This window comes from Dipodomys merriami, unplaced genomic scaffold (assembly GCF_024711535.1).
Source record: "Dipodomys merriami isolate MVZ:Mamm:240054 unplaced genomic scaffold, mDipMer1.0.p SCAF_70, whole genome shotgun sequence".
Classification (NCBI taxonomy): domain Eukaryota; kingdom Metazoa; phylum Chordata; class Mammalia; order Rodentia; family Heteromyidae; genus Dipodomys; species Dipodomys merriami.
Genome location: NW_027206291.1, coordinates 1455932 through 1475706, shown reverse-complemented (window position 1 = coordinate 1475706; position 19775 = coordinate 1455932). Strand labels below are relative to the sequence as shown.

At 63.1% G+C, this 19775-nt stretch overlaps 2 protein-coding genes across 13 annotated transcripts in view; one reads left to right on the top strand and one right to left on the bottom strand.

The window, feature by feature from the left end:
- Positions 1–207: 207 nt before the first annotated feature.
- On the bottom strand, positions 208–10517 carry LOC138817844 (HAUS augmin-like complex subunit 8). Its single transcript, XM_070008578.1, has 11 exons — positions 10396–10517; positions 7104–7159; positions 5470–5522; positions 3958–4039; positions 3284–3385; positions 2784–2878; positions 2329–2394; positions 2092–2250; positions 1788–1929; positions 1136–1277; positions 208–413 (listed from the first exon to the last, which is right to left on the bottom strand). Exons 1-11 carry the CDS (start codon positions 10422–10424, stop codon positions 227–229), a joined length of 1113 nt encoding a protein of 370 aa, XP_069864679.1. The 5' UTR covers positions 10425–10517; the 3' UTR covers positions 208–226.
- Positions 10518–10783: 266 nt separating this feature from the next.
- The window catches only part of LOC138817710 (unconventional myosin-IXb-like), a 67260-nt gene continuing 58268 nt past the window's right edge, over positions 10784–19775 (top strand). For all 12 annotated transcript variants that reach the window (XM_070008291.1, XM_070008287.1, XM_070008293.1 and 9 more), the window contains exon 1: positions 10784–10860. The gene's annotated coding sequence lies outside the window, so the exon portion shown is untranslated. The remainder of the gene's footprint in view (positions 10861–19775) is intronic.

The window sequence follows — 19775 nt, the reverse complement described above, 5'->3', positions numbered from 1 at the left end:
TCCGCCCCCTCCCCCCCCCCCCCCCCCGCGTCGCGGAAGCCACACCGCAGGCCGCGCTCTGCTCTCCGCGCTCGCGGGGCGCTGCCGGCGCCGCCCTTTAATCCACGCGTCCATCACGAACGTAACCGCCACTGCGCCCCGCCCCGCCCCGCTGCGCCCCGCACCCCCGGCGCCCCGGCCCCGCGCGGCCGCCGAGCCGTCCCCGGAAAAGGCGCAGCCGCGGGCGTCACGGGCGGCGCTCGTGGGCCCGGCCCGCGGGCGGCGGGATGCCCGCCGGCTCGGCGGGGCCGCCGTCGGCGCCGAAGTACCACCGGCCGCAGGCCGGGCCCACGGCCTCCTCCCACAGCTGCTGGCTCCGCAGCGCGGCCTCCCGGCTGGCCTCCGCGTCCAGCTCCAGCACCTGCCAGAAGAACCTGCGGGGGAGACGAGGCTCAGCCCGGGGGCGGGGGGGGGGGCAGGCCAGGCGGGGGCCCCCCACTTCTGGGTGTGCTTGCGGGTCAGTGAACACCCGAACCCTGGATCCTCACTGCCCGCTGCGTCCGGAGGATTGCGTTTCTTCAAGCCAGGCACCCGGCTACTCGGGACGCCGAGTTAGGAGGGTCACGCTTGGAGGTCAGCTGCGGGCAGGAAGGCCCCTGAGGCTCTGTCTCCAGTGAGCCCCCCAAAGTGGGAGATGGAGCTGTGGCTCAAGCGGTAAGACACCACCTTGACCAGAGAACAGCAAAAGCTCAGGACAGCGCCCGGCCCCAAAGAGGACAAAGGGAGGAGAAAAGGAGGGGGAAGATCTTCCTCCAGACAGGAGCGAAAAACAATCCTACTTGGAAGCAAAAAAGGATGAGCATCCTGGGAGCGGTGGCTCCAGTGGCCGTGTGGGCAGCGCCAGCCTGTGAGGGCCAGGCCCCGAGTTCAAGTCCTGACGGTGGGCACCCGCGCTGGCCGGCGCACGGCGCACAGCACGGCCAAGAGCAGCCGGGGCGCGGCGGGGCCTGGGTGGAGGAGGACCCCGGGCCCGGGTCACAGCTCATCACCGCGACTCCCCGGGCACGGGTCGGCCGTCGCCCCAGCGGCTGGGAGCAGCGTGGGGTTCCCGGGGAGGGGGCGGGGAGGGGGCGGGGAGGGGCGCGGCGGGAGTTACCTGCGGAGCTGCGCGTCCTTCTCGCGCGAGGCCGTGCGCAGCTCGCTCAGCAGCCCCAGCACCGGCGCCTCCCCCACCGCCGCGTCCACGCCAAGCGCGCGCAGCAGCCGCTGCGTCTCCTGCAGCTCGGGCTGCAGCGCGTCTGTGGAGAGCGGGAGCGGGCGCGGGCGCGTGAGGAGCAGGGCCGCGGGCTGGGGCCCTGGGAGGCTCCGCAGGCCCGGCCGCGCGCCTCCCCTTGGACTTGGCGCAAGTCCGGCGCTGCTTCGGGGTGTGTGGCGGTGCACTGGAGGTCAGCCTCACGGACGGCCCGCCCAGCTGGCTTTGAACCGCGACCCTCAGATCTCAGCCTCCTGAGTAGCTGGGAAGGTGGCTCAGTGGTAGAGCGCTCACCTCCCCTGCATGAGGCCCTGGGTTCGATTCCCCAGCACCACATAAGCAAAAAGAAAAAAGCCGGAAGTGGCGCTGAGGCTCAAGTGGTAGAGCGCTAGCCTTGAGCTGAAGAGCTGAGGGACAGCGCCCAGGCCCAGAGTTCAGGCCCCATGACCGGAAAAAAAAAACAACAAAAAACCCAAACTTGCCTCTTTGAGTGGCGGTACTGAGACTCAAACTCAGCCTGGGTGCGGGAAGGCCCAGTGCGCATGCGCACGCGTACCTAGGAGCCGCGGCCCGTCCCCGGGCAGGTGGATGGCGTGCACGGGCAGCTCGTGTCTGGTGCTGTCCAGCGCCGAGGCCAAGTCCCGGTACTGCTCCCGGAAGCGGTCCGCCACGGCCCGGAACGGGCGGAGCATCTCATCCTGCAATCCAGGGTGAGGGCGGGTGTGAGGGGGCCGGAGAGGGGCCCCTCCCTCCTCCTCCTCCTCCTCCTCCTCCGGAGTGGCGGGTCTGCAGAGGTGACTGTGGTGCTTGGCCTGGGGTGGGTCTTTGGAGGGGGGCCTGGGGGGCCGGGCTGGGGAGACCTGCGTGTCCAGCAGCACGGCCAGCGCCTGCCTCCGGTCGCGGAGCGCGCAGCGGTGCCGCAACTCGTGCGCCTGGCGCTGCAGCCGCGCCCACTCACGACACAGCAGCGACAGCCGCCGCCCGCCCGCCGCCTCCATGCGCGCCACGTTGTTCTCGATCTGCAGACACGGGACGGGGGGTGAGGCTGGGGGCCCGGCAGGGCCGCCCCGGCCTGGCCAGGCGCCAGGGTCCCTCACCTTCACGGTCAGCAGGCACAGGAGCAATGTCTGCGACTCGATCATGTCCAACATCTCCAGGAGATCCTGAGGGAACGGCAGAGGCCTCAGCTCCCCGTCAGCCGCGTAGGCCCAGGGCCCAATCCGCGCACGACCGGACCCGGCACCCACCCACAACCCAGCTCCTCAAGAGGCTGAGATGAGAGGATCGCGGGTCAAAGCCAGCCCGGTTAGGAAGCCCATGAGACTCAGATCACCAATGAACCAGCAAAAAGCCAGAAGTGGAGCTGTGGCTCAAGTGGCAAAGCTCCCGCTTCTGTGAAAAAGCTCAGGAACAGCATCCAGGCCCTCAGATGAAGGCCCAGGGACCCACGCCCCGCGCCCTGCCCCCACAGGGCCGTTGACTTTGCCCACTTGGGAATGAAGATGACCGTGGCACCGGGGAGGCCGCGCCCGCCGCCCCTCCAGGCTCTTACCGGGCTCTTCCTCTGCGGGGCGCCGGAGCCAGCCGTCCTGGCCTGCTTGTACACGGTCTCTTCCAGTGGGAGCGTCTTTCTCAGCATGCTTGAGTCTAAGAAAAACCCCAGGGCCTCGCTCCACCCGTCTGCAGGGCCTGAGGCGGGCTCCTGCGGTGGAGTCCACCAGGCTCCAACTCCTACCCTCCTGCCTTGGCCCAAGTGCTGGGACGGTAGGCGTGCCCCTGGCTCCCAGCGGGAGACGGCTGCAGCGGTGAGCGGAGCAGACGCACGCATCTTGGCTCATGATGAGTCACAGGGGGACAAACGCATCTCCAGGGGAACCCAGTCCCCCTTCCCCGCGCTGACAAAGGGGCTGCCCGAGAGCCGCGCTCTCTGCGGTTGCCCCTGCCCAGAACGTTGGGGGAGGAGTGGAATCACAGCCCCGTCGCCCAGGAGAGAGCCGTCACCGCTGCACGCACAGAACCACGCGCGGGCCGTGTCGCCGAGGAAGGACCTACCGTGAATGGCGGACAGGTCCAGGTCGAGGTCGCGGTGGGGGGAGGCGGAGCCGTGTCCTTCCAGCACCGAGGACTGCAGCTCCCGCCGGAGCCCACTGTCCACTGGCCAACAGAGCCCTCGAGTCAGACCCTCTGCGCAGGCGCCCGGAGACCAGGCGCCTGCCGCCCCCACCAGGCCGCTCCCACCCACCGCCCGCCAGGGGGGCGGGGCTGCCCCAGATTAACAGGCAAGCTAAATAAAACCTCCCCAGGAAATGAGGGGTGGCCTCACACGTGCCAGTAACTGAACACCCTCCAAAGTGGCCCTCGCTTCCCATGCCACCACGAGAACCGACTTCTCCCATTCTGATGGAAGCTTCTAGAACCAGGGGTCAGGAGAGCCACTCGTGGTGAGCAGCCAGGCTGGGGGTGAGGGGTGGGGGGGCTCCCTGTGGGGTGGCAGCCGACACCCCAGGGCGCTTTTACGCTCAGGGCTGGCACGCCACCACCTGATTCACAGCTCTATGTTTTGCTTTTTGGTGGTAAGAGTCTTATGGACTTTCCTGCCAGGGCTGGCTTCGAACTGCAGTCCTCAGAGCTCAACCTCCTACGGAGCTGGGATTACAGGCGTGAGCCACCGGCGCCCCACAAAGGGTGGTGTTGATGGCACAAACTGTCCCCCCACCATGCCTTACCTCTGGCCTTGTGGGGCACGCCGGCCTTCCTCCCCGCCTCGGGCGCCTTGCCGCGGGTCCTGGGCGGGTCCGACGCAGGGTCCTGGGGGCCAGTGGGGGACAGTGAGAGCAGGTGCCCAGCGCTGAGCCCGCTCTTCCTTCAGGGGGTTCTGGTGTGACCCCACGTAGGAAGGACAAACACGTGTTGCCCTAACTGGGGCCAGCCTCGTGCGTGGACGCGCACCGGGAGCAGACGCGGCGGGGGGGGGGGGGGGGTGGGGGGGGGGGGCTGCCGGCTGGTCCTGGAGTGTGCTCAGCACAGGACAGACTGCGCCGGGCTTCAGAAGATGAAAACCTTGACACCAGCATCAATCTTCAATGGTTACCAAGAAAATGTGTCACTGATGGAGTTCGGCCCTGATCATTCCCTTATCCAAAAGGCAAAGAGCCAGGCTACGGTGGCTCACGCCTATGATCCTAGTGAGGCAGATGTAGGGAGGATTGTGGTTTGAGGCCAGTCCAGGCAAGTTTCTGAGACCCCATCTCCATCAAGAGCTGGGGTTCAGGAGCACACAAGCATCCCAGAGAGAGCCAAGTCTACACCACGTGCCCAGTGGGGGCCCCTCGGGGTAACGACCGGGGTCCCCACGCACCCTCCCAGGACCCCCAAACCGCGGGTGAAGCGCACATGGGGCGTAGCATTCACACTGCTGGAACCCTAACTCTGAACCCCGAAACCAGAAACCTTTAAGGGCCAACACGATGGAAGCTCAGAAAGTTCCAACTTCCCCTTCCCGTTTGCATCCGTCATGGGCTTTTCCGAGGCTGGCGCCCAACAGGCGAGCCACTGCTCTACTTTGTTTTTGAGTGGCTCCCTGGAGATCAGAGCCCCACTGGGACTTTTATGCCCAGGCTGGCTTTGAACCAGGATGCTCAGACCTCAGCCTCCTGGGTTGTTAGGCTGACAGGCGGGAGCCACAGGCGCCCGACTGCAAGTTCCAGATCTTGAGGCACTTGGCAATTCAGATTTTGATTCAGGAAAGCTGCGGACACCCCAAGCCTGACTCCTCGTGGTCCCGGCATTTTGGATGAGGGGCCCTCAGCCCTTAGCCACTGCTTGTAGTTAGCGAAATCGCCAGCTATGCACGTATCACATGACCAATGCGCAGCCATGCCTACGGCGGAGTACCATTCAGCATGAAAACAACCAGAATCACACGCCACACGGGGACCAAAGCCTGGGCAGGAAAGTCTGTGAGACTCTTATTTCCAATGAACCACTAGAAAAACGGAAGTGGCGCTGTGGCTCAAGCAGTAGAGCGCTAGCCTTGAGCTGAAGAGCTGAGGGACAGTGCCCAGGCCCAGAGTTCAGCATTAAAAACACACACACACAAAAAGCAACAACAAAACAGACGGGGAGCGCTGGAGAGCACGCGTCGTTCAGGGACTACGTCTTCAATATGCCGAGATAAGGAGGCCCGCGAACAGACCCCCCCCACCCCCCGTGGCTCCCCGAGCTGGCGCATGCCTCACCTTTCTGACTTTCTTCTCATACTGCAAGTATCGGGACTCGACCACTCTTCCTCCTGCGGGCGACACATGGCAGTTGATGACAAGACCACCACAGGGCACCGGAAGGCTGGCCGGCCGGCGGGGCGGCCTCACCCAGACCGGGGCGTGCACAGCCCGGCTTGCTCAGCAACAGAAAAAGGAAGGGGCCTCCCTGTGCCCGCCAGCGCCGTGCGCCCCCTGCTGCCTGCGGGAAAACCTACAGGACACCGGTGGGTGCGGAGCAGGAGCAGGCGCAGCCGCACGCGGGCCCAGGCCGGGGCGAGGGTGCAGCAGGGATGGGAGGCGCGGGGGAGGGCGGGGTGCGCGCAGCCGTGCTGCGCCCTGCCCTTCGCCAGCGTGAAGCCTGGGCCGCCTGCGGGAGCGCATTGCTGCCCTTCTCCAACGACTGCTGGCCTTTTGTTTTTTGTCGGTGATGGGGCTTGAACTCGGGGCCTGGGCGCTGTCTCTCAGCTCTTCAGCTCAAGCCAAATGCTCTACCACTTGAGCCACAGCGCCACTTCTGGTCTTCTGGTGGTTCATGGGAGATCAGAGTCTCACAGACTTTCCTGCCCAGGCTGGCTTGGAACTGCGACCCTCGGATCTCAGCCTCCTGAGTAGTTGGGATGACAAGCGTGAGCCGCCATGTCGGTCTCGGACTTTTTCTAGGTGTTCTGGGCAGAGCTCTCCCTCCGGCCTCGGGAGACTGAGGAGAGGGCCAAGGCCGAGGCCCCGAGCCGCAGGCCTGGCAGGGCGAGCCCGGCCGGCAACGCCACTGCCTGCGCCAGGAGCCGGACTCTGCTTTGGCGGAGGGAAGGGAGGCGAAGCTCCGCCAGCTGGGCAGCGAGGGGCGGGGACGCGGCTGCGCTCGGGTCAGCCTGCGGGGATGGGCTTTGTGCACACGGCCGGCTCAGCTCAGCCCGCAGGGACGGGCTTTGTGCACACGGCCGCGCTCAGCTCAGCCTGCAGGGACGGGCGCGGTGCACGCGGCACTCGAGCCAGGCTGGCCCTCTAAGCGTGCCCAACAGGCAGCACCACACGGCCAGGGTGAGCTCTGCTAAGGGTGAGCAGGTGGGGCTTAGAGTGACACTAACTTCCGGGGACATCATGCTCAGGGACATGTTCTGGAACACAGCCCCACTCCCAAGGTGGAGAGGGACCCCCAGGGCCCCAGAGGACTCGACTCACTCCGGACATACTCCGAGCCGCAGGGCGGCGGTCATCAGACTCCAAAGCCCCTGAAGTGTGTGGCTGGAGGCAGAGCAGCAGCCCCCTTTCTGTAGCCCGTTTTGTGCTCCCCAAACACACTGCAAGAAACCTGCGCTACATAATCCCGTAGTCCCAGCTACTCAGGAGGCTGAGATCGGAGGACTGTGGTTTGAAGCCAGCCAGGGCAGGAAAGTGTGTTTAACTCTTATCACCAATGAATCGTCAAAATGCTTTTTGAGCCATGGCTCAAAAGTGGCAAGAGTGCTACCCTTGAGCAAAAAAAAAAAAAAAAAGCTCAGGGGTAGCATCCGGGTCCTGAGTTCAAGACCCAGGACACACCAAACACAAAGAGAAAAAAAGAACAAAGAAAAGAAGACGCACTGCGGTGTCCCGGCGGGAACGGTGCTTACCTTGTGCTCGCTTCCCCTTCGCCCTGGCCGAGGGGGTGCCAGGCCCCGAAAGCTTCCTACAAGAGAAGAGACGGCTCAGCCACGTCACCGCGGAAACAGCACCTTTTGAACCCATGCAAGGCGGAGGCCTGCATCCCAGCCACTCGGAGGCCAAGATCAGGAGGACTAAACAAAGGCCAGTTTAGGCAAAAAAATAGGAAGACCTCGTTAACTTTTTTTTTGCTATTCCTGGGGCTCAAACTCTGAGCCTGGGCACCTGTCTCTGATCTTCCTTTAGTACAGGTTACCTCTCTACCAGAGCTACAGCGCCCCCTCCCGCTTCTTCTGAGTAGCTTACTGTATTACAGGAACTTCCCTGGAGCTAGGAGTATAGGTGTAAGCCACCAAGCCCAGCAGCAAGACCCCACCCTAATCAACGAATGAACAATCCAGCTCCGGTGATACACGCCTGGGCTCCAGCTGCGCAGCTCTGCCTGCGTCCAGCCCTGGGCAAACCCAGAACTTATGTGAAAACTAGCTAAAGGGAACAGGAGGGCCAAAGCCCAGGGTGGGTGGCTCAGGCCTGTCATCCCAGCTACTCAGGAGGCTGAGATCCGAGGATCACGGTTCAAAGCCAGCCCTGGGAAGACAAACCTCTGACTCTTTTTCTCCAATTAACCAGCAAAAATGCTGAGAGCTGTGGCTCAAGGGGCTGAAGTGCTAGCCTTGGGGGAATGTGGACCCTGAGTTCAAGCCCAGTACTGGTGGCAGACCCACGCATGCGTGGTAAAGCCTGTGAAGCCGATGAAGCCAAGTTCCATCCCCAGGACCACTAAGTAAAAAAGCAGAGAAATCAAGAGGTCTGTCCTTTAGTTGGAGCTAGTGACAAGTCTGGTCCCCAGGCCGTCCCAGGACAATGTAAGTGGGGGTCACATGAGCACCTGTGGGTCAAATTCCTGGGCCAAGGAAAGAATGGGAAGAGTTCTGAGCGAGGCTGTCTGTGGTGTGGAATCAGCTATGGGCTGGCCACCCGTTCCTCCAGGCTTCTGTGCATCCACATGCCCTGGGGTGCGGCGGTGAGCACCCCAAGCCTTCGGCCTGGAGGAGGTGCGTGTGTGTGTGTGTGTGTGTGTGTGTGTGTGTGTGTGTGTGTGAAGCATGGGTAGGTCAGGCGTCACTGTGACATAAAGACTCCCAGCCAGCCAGCCAGGCACCGGCGGCTTATCCCTGTCATGCCAGCTACTCAGTGAGGATCGCAGGTCCCAGTCAGCCCAGGCAGGAAAGTCCCTGAGGCTCTTATTTCCAATGAACCACCAAAAAGCCAGAGGTGGAGCTGTGGCTCAAGAGGTAGAGCGCCAGTCTCGAGTATGAAAGCCCTAGGACAGCTTTCAAGCCCCAAGTTAAAGACCAAGGATGGGCATACGAATGCACACGGTGTAGAAGCTGCCTGGGACCGACAGCTCACAGTTCAGAATGTCCGAGTGTCACACAGGAATGAAGACACCACCTTGACAAGAACTTGGCAAGGTCGAGTTAACTTCTGCAGAAGAGTGTACCATCAGCCAAAAATCTGGCAAGCAGCCAGGCGCCGGTGGCTCATGCCTGTAATCCTAGCTACTCAGGAGGCTGAGATCTGAGGATCGTGGTTAAAAGCCAGCATGGGGAGGAACATCGGTGAGACTCTTATCTCCAATAAACAACTAGAAAACCGGAAGCGGCACTGTGGCTCAAGTAGTAGAGCGCACACCTTAGCTGAACAGTACAGCGCAGGGACATCGCCTAGGCCCGGAGTTCAAGACCCATGACTGACCAAAAAAAAAAAAATCTGGCAAGCAAACACCCAAGAGCAGGGAGGCTGCTCCCTTTTGAATCCCTAAACCAGCAGGCCACGCCCCTCAGCTCCCATTGGCTGAGCTAAGGTTCACAATCTGCAAAAGGGGCTTAAAGGATGCTACTAAATTCAAGGAATGTCTAACAGGATGCCTTAATCAAATGTATGTGATCAAACAGGAATCCAGACAAGGGCCAGGCCACCAGGCCAAAGCAGGAACCTGAAGAAAAGCAATTCCTTCAAGATTAACGGGAAGGAAGCAAAGTACTTTGATAGAAAAGACACTTTTCTCACATCACTTAGTTGCAGCTAGGTTTTAGTTCAAGATCAGCTTAGCCAACAAGCTTTGAGAGCCCCCATCTTAATAGATAGGCACCTCGCTGCAGCTGCACTCCTACCAACACAGCTGCGCCGAAGGCCAAGATCACGACAGCCCCAGCGGCTCACACCTGTCATCCCAGCTACGCAGGAGGCTGAGATCTGAGGATCGTGCTTTGAAGCCAGCCCAGGCAGTTAATGAGACTCTTCAAATCATCACGGAAAAAGCCAGAAGTGGTTCGAGTGGTAGAGCGTTACCCTTGAGCCAAAGCAGCTCAGGGACAGCACCTAGGCCCAGAGTTCAGCCCCAGGATTTGGAGGGCGGGGGGAAGCACAGAACAGGAGGATCACAATTCCAGGTTAGCTTGGCAAAAAAGGAAAAACAAAACAAAACAAAAAACCTATGGCAAGATGCAATCAGGAGGGCGGTCACGGTCTTCAGGGGAGTCCTATCTTAAAAACGCGCCCTCCCCGCCAAAGCCAAAACCGAAGAGGGCCAAAGGCACGGCTGAATCTGGTGTTTGCCTACAGGCAAGAAGCCTCGGGTTCAACCCCAAAACCACCACTCAAAGAAAGGGAAAGGATGCGGGTCAATCCGGGAAGGGCGGGGCTGCGGGGCCAGTGTGTCAGTCCCGGGGCTCGAACTCAGGGCCTGGGTGTTGTCTTGAGCCTTTTCGCTCGTGTCTAGCACTGCATCCACTTGGGCCGCGGCTCCTTTTCCAGCTTGTTGCTGTTGTTGTTGTGGAGATAGGCGTCTCACGGGGACGTTCCTGCCCGGGCCTGGCTTCGAACCGCGATCCAGGGCCACAGGCGCCCAAGGGCGGCACGCATGCGCAGTGGGGCCGAGCCGCCCGGGCCCGGCCCGGGGCTCCCGGGCCCGCGTTCTTCTCCGTTCCCTCCGTCCCGGGCCGTCCTGTGCCTCACGGGGGGCGTCGTCAGCCCCGTTTCCTGGCCCGGGAAAGGCCGAGCCGATGGCATCGAAGCGGACGGAGGGCTCGCATCTCGAACTCGGGTCCGAGCCCGAGTTTCCCAAGCATGCGCACAGCGCCGGGCGAGCGGGCTCCTCCGACTCGCTCCCCGCAGCTGCGCGGGCCCCGGCGCTCGGCGCTCCGCCGCGGGGCCGCTCCGCACCCCCGACCCCGCAGCCGCGGCGCCTCCACTCACCCAGGCCCGGGTCCTGAGGAGTCCGCCATTTTCCCGCCTTCCACTCAAAAGCCGGCGCTTTAAGGGCTGCGCGCCGCCCCGGGCCTCGGGCCGTGCCACGCTGCGGAATAACGGCAGGGGTGGCCACTGCGCGGCGGGCCCGGCGCGGAGCCCCGCGGGCGCGCCCGGCGCGCGCCTCCCCCCGGGCCCCGCACACTTGGTATGGCCCGCCCGCGGCGGGGCGGGGCGGGGGCGTGGCTCCGGAGGCCGCCCCGCCCCCGAGCGCCCCCGGCGCGCCCCGCCCTCCGCCCCCGCCCCTCCGGAACCCGGAAGTGGGCGCGAGCGCGCGGGGGAGCGGCGGCGGCGGCGGCGGCGGCGGGCGGGCGCGGCGGGGCGGAGCGGCCCGGGGAGCGACTGGCGGGCGGCGCGCGGGCGGCGCGCGGGGACCTGGCCCGGGACCGGTGGCGCGCGGCGGCCGAGGCCCAGGTGAGTGCCGGGGGCGGCTGCGGGTCGGGCCGGCGCGGGGCGCGCATTGTGTGTGCGTGAGGGGGGGTGGCGGGGGGACGGCCGGGCGCGGGCCCGGCGCGGGCGCGGGGCGCTTGCGGGGAGCCGGGGAGGGCCGAGGCGGGAGGAAGTGGCCAGGGCCGCGGGGCGGCCGCGCGGCGTCCGTGGGCGCGCGCCCGGGGCGGGGGGGGCGCCCGGGGCCCGCTGGCTTCCAGCAGCTTCCGAGGAGGAGGACGTGGCTCGCGTGGCGATTGGGGGGTCGCAGGAAGCGGGGCGGGGGGCGGGCGGCGGAGGCGGGGCCGAGAGCCCGGGCTGGCGGCGCGGCGAGGCCCGCGGGGGGGCGGGCGGGGTGCGGTGGGGGGTTCGGGGCCAGCCTGGCGCGGGCCGGGGGGGGGGTCTGCCGGCGCGATCCCCAAAACCGCTCGCTGAAGGGTGTCAGGGCGGCGCCCGCGCCCCCGGCGCGCCCAGCCCGCTGATTCGGCGCTGGCCGTTGTGAAGGAGGGGTGTGTGCAGGGGGGCACGCGTGGACGGGGACCCGACGGGGAGGGGCGCAGAGACGGACAAGGCCGGAGAAACGCGGTGGAGAGTGGGGTGCAGACCCTGAGGGTGGCACTGCCCCCCTTTCCTCCTTGTACCCTGAGACAGTCGGACCCACCCCGCGGGTGAATCACAGAACCCACTGGGTCCGTTTCCTGTCTTGGAAAGTGCTCTACTCTCTTTAGATGGGACTAGGTGGATTGGGGGGGGCGCTCTCCGGGAGCAAAGGAAGAGCATCAGGGGACCCCCCCCCCAACTTGTGTTTCAGAAGCTAAGGAGCTGCTCTGAGCACCTTGTCGCAATTGTGTAGGGCCGGAGTTTCATCCTTGGACTTGAATGACAGCACAGGAGTTCTGCCCCTCAGCACCCAGGGCTTGGTGACAAAGCCTGTCTCCCACGTTTCTTTGGGCTGAGATGGGTGTGGGGGGGAGAGGGAGTTGGAGAAGACACCCCCTTTGCGCCTGAGGGTCCCAGCTTCTGTCTCCCAGTTGTCAGGTGAATGTGTTGACTAGAACGTTATCACCAGGCTTGTCTGTCCTGGCTGGGCCTGGAGCTGGCCAGGCTTGATTGACATTGCTCCCCCTGTCCCGTTTGACCCCCACTGTGAAGAACCTTTATCTACATTTGCCCGAAAAAGGAGGGGGGTGGGCTGGTCTATAGCTCCTTTTATAGATGAATCTGGGCAGTTTGAATAGAGCGGAGGCCCCAGAGAAATCACCACCACATTCACTTCCAGAATGTTCTGGCCTTGAAAGAAGAAAGCTTCCAGCCTCTCTTGCCCCAGGATACACAATTACAGCGGTGGATTGATGCCTTTTACTACAGATAATGACTAGGGCTGCTCTGGCCAAGACACCCTAGTGAACCGGAGAACGGATGCTTCTCTTTTCCCATCTTCCCTTGCCCTGGTTTTGAGAGGTGAGGGAGGATCTTAGGGAGGACCGTCGGTTCTCCACCTGCAGTATGAATGCATCAGCCTCTGTCAGCATCTCTGAACCCCCAGCCGCTCGCTGCTTAGCTTTGCTTTGGTAGCCGCCCTTCCTTGGTTTGATGGAGCTTTGCCTTTGAGAGTCTGCAGCTCACGGGCCTTGGTATGCGTGGCAAGCACGCTACCACCGCGCCGCACCTGCCACATAGATGCACAGTAGGGCTGTCAGACAGGCTTGTGCCACGGCACCTGTTCCCAAAGTTTCAGAATTTTCTGGCTGGGAATTCCTGGGCAGATCCAGCCTTAAGTTGTCTGGTGACTCTGTAGATCAGGTGGGGACTTGGGAATTCCCTTGCTGTTTGGCTGTGAGATGTGTTCCCGCCCCCGCCCCCCCCCCCCCCCCCCGGGGCTGTCTGTCACTTAGCTGCTCCATCTCAGGTAGATACTGTTGGGTGGCCTCAGAGTGCAGCTGAGCAAGGGCTGGGTGTGCAGGTGCTTGAGCACGGGGCAGAGCCCTCATTCTCTGAGGGGGCATCTGGAGTCCCCCCCATGCGGGAAGAGTGACGGAGCTCGGGTTAGAGGGCAGGGGCGTGGTGGGGCTGCAGCAGGTTTTCCCCGAAGGGTAGCTGCTGCCACTTCAGGGCTGTGTAGTGACATCAGCGTTGGCTCCAGCAAGGACAGGATGGCCCTGGTGCAGCGGGTGCCTTTCTATGAGCCAGCCGCCAGCCAAGAGCGACCTTGACCCTGTTTTCCCAAGCCGTCCAGGCAGGTCGTGACCGAGGATTGGCTCCCTGGGCTTTCTTAAAATTTGAAGCATCAAGCGGGGCACAGTGGCTCGCGCCTGTTATCCCGGCTACTCAGGAAGCCGAGATCTGAGGATCGTGGTTCAAAGCCAGCCCGGGCAGAAAAGTCTGTGAAACTCTTATCTCCATTGAACCACCAGAAAACTGGAAGTGGCGCTGTGGCTCAAGGGGTAGAGAGCTTGCCTCGAGCTGAAGAGCTGAGGGACAGCGCCCAGGCCCAGTTCAAGCCCCACGACCACCATCAACAACGTCTGCGATGGAGAGTAGAGCCCCAGAAAAAATCGCAAATCGTGCTGGTTCCCCTGTGCCCCGTGGCAGTCAGGCACTCAGATTGCCAGTGCTAGCGCTTCCCCACCGCCGAGCACATCCCCAGCCGGGACCCTGAGGTCACTCAGGGAACACAGAATGGTGGCCGGCAGACAGATACTCTGTGATACAATCTGCATCCTGTGGCTTCCAGCCACGCAGTTCTGCCGGATGCTTATTTCTTAATCTGGGAGGGAGGGAATTGGATTTAAAAAAGAAAGGGAGGACTAGTCGGGTGTGGGGGGGACAGAAGGACAAGAGGGAGTGACAGGAACAGCCAGGGCCATTGTGTGTCTCCCTCCTGTCACTGCCGACCTGCTCTTGTGGCGGGCTTGTCCTCATCTGGGAACACAGTGTTGGTTTTCTTCCCCGATTCGAGATTCTCTTCCCCAAATAAACTTTGGAGGTTGCCTGGATGAATGTGGCTTTTGTGAGCCCGGCAGTCTGTGCCCGGGTGCCCCAGACGACCCGTCTGTTCCTGAGTGCACGTTGATAGCGTTTGTTCCAGTGCTCCTACCCCTACCTTTCACTCGCCCGCCCCGTGACCCTTCCCTTCCCCTCTGGCTGCTCTTTACCCCCCCCCCCATGGGGAGACGGCCCACAGGCGGGCCCATCTGACTGAGGACCCCTTGTGGGTGCTGCCCATTGTCCCCTCGGTGTCCCCAAAGCCCAACTGTGCCAGGCAGCCCCTGCTCCGCCCCCCCAGCCAGCCAGCCCAGGCGTGGCCTCCCTGCCGAGCAAGACAGGCCCTTCTCTTCTGCCCTCGTCATCCCCAGTGGCAGAACAAAGGGCCCTGTCTCCGCACGGCCCACCAGCGCCACGGCCACGGCCGGCGGGCGGGCGGCCCTCAGCTCCCTTGGGCAGGGGCAGAGCCCCGCCATTAGACGTGTTTCACCACGCAGCCGGTGAGCTGGACTGGTGCTCACTTCCTAGAGGAGCTGAGCCGGAGCCTGATGATGAATGCAGCGGTGATTCAGGGGTTCAGCCTGCGGGGCCGTGGAGGAGCCGGCCCGCTGTGACTCACCCGCGGTCAGCCCTGCCACTCGGTGGGAGCTGGCTCTGCTCGGGGAGGTTCATTGCTGAGCTTGTCGCAGAGGCGGGAACCCAGAACCACACACTGGCTCAAAAGGCCCCATGCACAGTCAAGGTGCTGGCAGGTTTGGATGCTTCTGGAAGGTCGGTTTCCACCCCTCCCCCCGTAGGGCCCGTCTCCATATCCCAATATCATCTTCTAGATACTAGCCATACAGATGAAGGGCTGCGCTGTCTCCAGGCTGAGCGTAGGCATGACACCTGTAATCCCAGCATTTGGGAGGTAGACGCAGGAGGATCCTGGGTTTGAGGCCAGGGGCCAGCCTGGCAGGCATCTTGAGGAAAACACGGTGGTCGTCCTCCCCGGTGACTGCCGTGGGCCTGGCTGTCTCCGGCTGTCCTGAGGTGGAGAGCACCTCAGCAGCTGGGGAGGGGGGAGGGGGCCCACACACTAACGGTGCAGGGAATTTTCTGGATCTTCTCATGTTCTGAAGGATGACTGGGGAGAGGGAGGAGGAGGAGGAGGAGGAAGAGGAGGAGGAGGAGGAGAGCCTCGCGAGGGATTTCCCCGAGGGTATTTTAGAGGCCGGTTGGGAAGCGCTGTGTGTCAGGCGGGGTTGGATGGAGTTCACAAGCAGGTTAGGGGCGAGGCTCCCTGCTCCCGTTGCTGTCTAGGGAGGAGGCATCCAGAAGCAGCTCCGCTCGCCGGACGTGGCTTTGGGACCAGCTACTGCCCCAGGTGACGATTGTACCAAGAAGTTTCTGGAACCTAAAATCCTTCTGTGGGTCGTGTGGCTTGAGACTGGCCTGTGGAGGTTCTGTGGGAGAAGCGGCCCCGCTCTGTTCAGCTAGGGCTCGGATGAACAGCCCGGTGAGAACTCCAGAGGTGGACCGGACGCTCACACCTGTAGTCCCAGCACTGGCAGGCTGAGGCAGGAGTCTGATGGCGAGTTCGAGGCCAGCATGAGCTCTGTATGGTGACCTTATCTTTCTCAGACAAAGCACAGGGTGCCTAGCAATGGGCAAGCTGTGACAGTGGCCTGGGCTTGTCACTGGCGCCTGGGGGCGGGGCCCGGGAGCTGGGGGCGGGGCCCGGGAGGCACCCAGCCTTTGCCAGGGCCAGGGCTGTGTTTGGGATTTGTGAGCCAGGGCGCTCACCTGGGACTGTAACTGGCGAGCCACGGGTCCCCGGCCACGGGTCGCATCCAGGTGACACTTGCAGGGCGGGCAGGAGAACAGGAGGGAAAGGGCGGTGCTGAGGGTGGACATCTGGTGGTCGTCAGGTGGAGACAGTGGAGCGGGCAGGGGTGCTGGCTCTGGTCACCCCACAGGCCAGCTGTGTCCCTCCTCTGCGACTGCCGGGGACCCTGCTGGCCTGGGCCGCCCCCTTCGGAGGACCCCCCACATTTCCAGGTGTGGGGAGCGTCGCCCGGAAGGGACCCCTGCCGTAGCAGAGGCCGGGCTTCAGAAATGAGGCCCGGCAGTTGAGTCGCTGTGTCCCCGCGCGGCCCCGGGGACCACAGTGCTTTGGTCTGAGATGGGAGCCGGGCTTGTGGCGCCTGGATGCGTGTTCTGGAGAGCTGGCTGTGTGGTGGCGTGTCGTGATGCCACCCATCCTGGCGAGCTGTTGTCATGGGTGACCAGAGACGGCGGGATGGGAGCAGCGCCCGTCACTGAGGCTTTTTGGAGACCGTGGGCAGGGCGGGGCTGGGAGCACGTAGGCCTTCTGCGCAGGGGTGGGGACTGTGGCTGTGGGAGGGAGGGACGGTGAATGGCGGCGGCGCAGAGGCCCGGGGTGGCTCCGAGGTGGTGGCGGAGTTCAGTGAAGTTGTGGACGCGGCTGCGCGCCCATGAGTGCAGTCCACCCAGACTGCAGCTTCCTGCGTCTGCCCGGCCGCCCACGGCAGCCCGGAGGGGAGAGCAGCACGCACACGTTAGGGTCTTTTCTTTCTTTCTTTTGTCGGCCGTGGGGCTTGAACTCTGGGCCTCGCGCTGTCCTCAGCTCTTCAGCTCAAGGTTAGCGCTCTATAGCTTGAGCCACAGCGCCACTTCTGATTTTCTGGTCGTTTATTGGCAATAAGAGTTTCATGAACTTTCCTGTCCAGGCTGGCTTTGAACAGTGATCCTCAGATCTCAGCCTCTCCTGGGTGGCTGGGATGACAGGCGTGAGCCACCAGCGCCCGGCTCACAGTCTGGGCTCTTGACCTTGGGTGTTCAGGGTGCCCAGCCTCTGGGGGCCACCCAGAGGACAGAGCGCGGGCACTGGCCTTCCCAGACACTGCCCCGTTTCATGCAGTGACTTGTGCGTGGGGGTCAGGCCCCTCCCCCATGGGGGGCCAGGGAGCAGTCCCTTGTGTACTGAGGGTCGACTGTGTAAAATGACAGGAAGCCTTGTGAAAAAGCAAGCCCGTCGTGCCATCTGCAAGGCGGGGCTGAAGGGCATCATGGGAAACCCCGGAAGGGGAGTCCCTGTCCTCTTTTTTTCTTCTTCCCAGTCCTGGGGCCTGAGCTCGGGGCCTGGGCGCTGTCCCTCCGCTTCTTTGGCTCAAGGCTAGCGCCCTACTACTTGAGCCACCGTGATGCTTCCGGCTTTTTCCGTGATTAATTGGAGATAAGAGTCTCCTGGACTCCCTTCGCTGCCTCAGATTTCAGCTTCCTGAGTTGCTCGAGTTCCTCCTCCCGAGCCACTGGGATTACAAGCATGTGCTACCAAACCTGGCCTTTTTTGTTTGTTTGGAGACAAAGTCTTGCTCTGTAACTCAGGCTGGCTACAAATTTGTGATCCTCCTATCTCTGCCTTCTGAGTGCTGAGACTAAAGGAGGCGCCAAGTACGCCTGGCTCCCCAAGATGACCTACGGAGTATTGTCAATATTCCCAACTTCAAAATGCTTCTGGTTCTGGACATCTGAGATTAGGAATGCTTGATCTGTCAGTGCTCAAAAAAAAAAAAATCCAGGGTTTTTGGAGCAGCTACTTCATTCCTGGCCCCAGGCTAAATGGCTGTTGTTATCCCAAGCCCGCCCAGCAGACTTGATTAATCGGGGTGTCTTTGGGAACAGACCCTTAGACCACAGCGGCCTGCCGGGGTGAAGGCGAAACTGAGCCGTCTCTTCCTGTCACCTGGTGACGGGCGGGCGGCAGCCCCGGGAGGCTGACCCGCGTCCCGGTGACCCTTCCCGCCCCAGGCCCCGCCAGCTCCAGCTGCTCCTGCTGGAGGCGGCGCTCTTCCCTGCCCTAATTTGGCTTTCGCGCTCCCTCAGTGTCAACCGCGCCCTCGGCAGCGGTGCGGGGCAGGTGCGGGGCAGGCACCGGACGGTCAGGAGCTCGAGCCCCAGGCCAGCCTGGGCCTTCCATGCGTGGGCCCCGGGCCTCAAGCCCTAGTAGCACAAAACTCAAAACCAGCCAAAGAGCGGACCCGTGTGTGTCCCTGTCCCCCGGCAGCTTCCCGCGGGAAGGCTCCGCACTAAGCTCGGCCCGAGGGGCCAGCTGTACCGTGGCCTCTCTGTCCCCTCGGGGCCCTGCAGCTCCGCACCCCCTGCCGCCGCCCAGGCCCCCAGACCCTGTGCCATCTCTCCCGGGAATGCCCAGTGCTGATACTCTGGTTTTCAAGCCCGGGGGCTCCCCTAGTCACTCCTGTGATACTCAACCCCCACTCTGTGGTGCCTTTGGGGTGAGACTTTGACCATGCCAGCCCCCCTGTCCAGCCCAGGCCACCTGTGCCACGCTGGGCCGGCTCCAGTCCACCCTGGTCTCCATGCCCCAGCCTGGCTGCCGAGCCTTGAGCCTGCAGGCCCCGCCCCGCCCCACCCCGCCCCCTGCCTCCTGGCCCCGCCTCCTGGCTTCCCCCCTCGGCCGGGGGAGGGAGGCTGCCGTGGAGCAGCATTGGCAGCCTCCGTCCGTCAAGTGCCGGGACCGGCGGCCACCCCACTGGTGACAGCGGAAGTGGTGGGTAGGGGCAGGCCAGTGTGCAGCTGCGCCGCCTCTGCACCGTCCTCAGGTTCCTGGTCTTGTACTTCCTGTCCAGGCCAGATTGGCCTGGGGACGCTGGGGCAATGATAATTGGCTTAGGACGCACTCACGTGTTTGGTGAGGCCGAGGATGGAACCCGGAGCCTTGCACATGCTAGACAGTGCTCCTGCGCGAGTGCCACGCTCCCAGCCCTGTTAGTGTGTGTTTTGTTGTTGACATGGGGTCTTGCTAACCTTGCCTGGTCTAGTCTTGATCCAGCTGGAAGAACATTGATTGGTTGAAAGAGTGAAGATAGGGCTGGGAAGGTGGCTCAGTGGTAGAGCGCTTGCCTCACATTCATGAGGCCCAGGGTTCGATTCCTCAGCACCACATAAGTAGAAAAAGCTGTGTGGCTCAAGTGGTAGAGCACTAGCCTTGAGCTGAAGAGCTGAGGGACAGTGCCCAGGCCCAGAGTTCAGGCTTCATGACTGACAGAAAACAGAGGGAGACGCTAGTCAGGCTGGGTGTGGTGGTGCATGCCTGTAATCCCTGCCCTGCAGAGCTGAGCAGGACTTGAGGTTCCAGTCTCACCTGGGTCACACATCCAGACTGCGTCTCAAGAAAACAAAACAAAAATAAGGAACTAAGAAGATCTCCTGCTGGGCGCCGGTGGCTCACGCCTGCCATCCTAGCTACTCAGGAGGCTGAGAGCTGAGGATCACGGTTCAAAGCCAGCCTGGGCAGGAAAGTCTGTGAGACTCCTATCTCCAGTGAACCACCAGAAAACTAGAAGCTTGCCTTGAGCCTGAGAAGCGCAGGGACAGTGCCCAGGCCCAGAGTTCAAGCCCCATGACTGGGACCCACCCCACCCCCCCAAAAAAATAAGGTAGCTTCACCCACCAGACCTAGACAGACCCTGGAGGAGGGGAGGGGGTTGAGGGTCTGGGGCCCGGGGTGAGGGACGGGTTGCCAGGCACACACCGGGAAGGAGGCTGCCCTCAGATGGCGGGGTTCAGACCCGCCGGGTCGGATGGCAGACCTGGTGTGGGGGCACACAGAGGTTGGGGGGCCCGTCGGAAGCCCCCAGCTGGCCAGGCCGAGAGCTGGGCCCAGGCAGGCCGGGTAGGAGTCGGGCTGGGGCAGCGTCACCCAGCGTCCCTGCCGCCGTGTACCCGGGCTTGCGTCCCGGGCTGCTGTGACTGATGGCCGCAACCTGGTGGCCCCAGCAGTGGTTGGATTGTGGGGTGCGCCGGCCCGCACGCCTGCCATCAGGGGTGCTGAGGGGATGTGCACCGCCCACCCTCCCCAGCCGCCTGACTTGCCCTTCCGGGTCGCTGAGGTC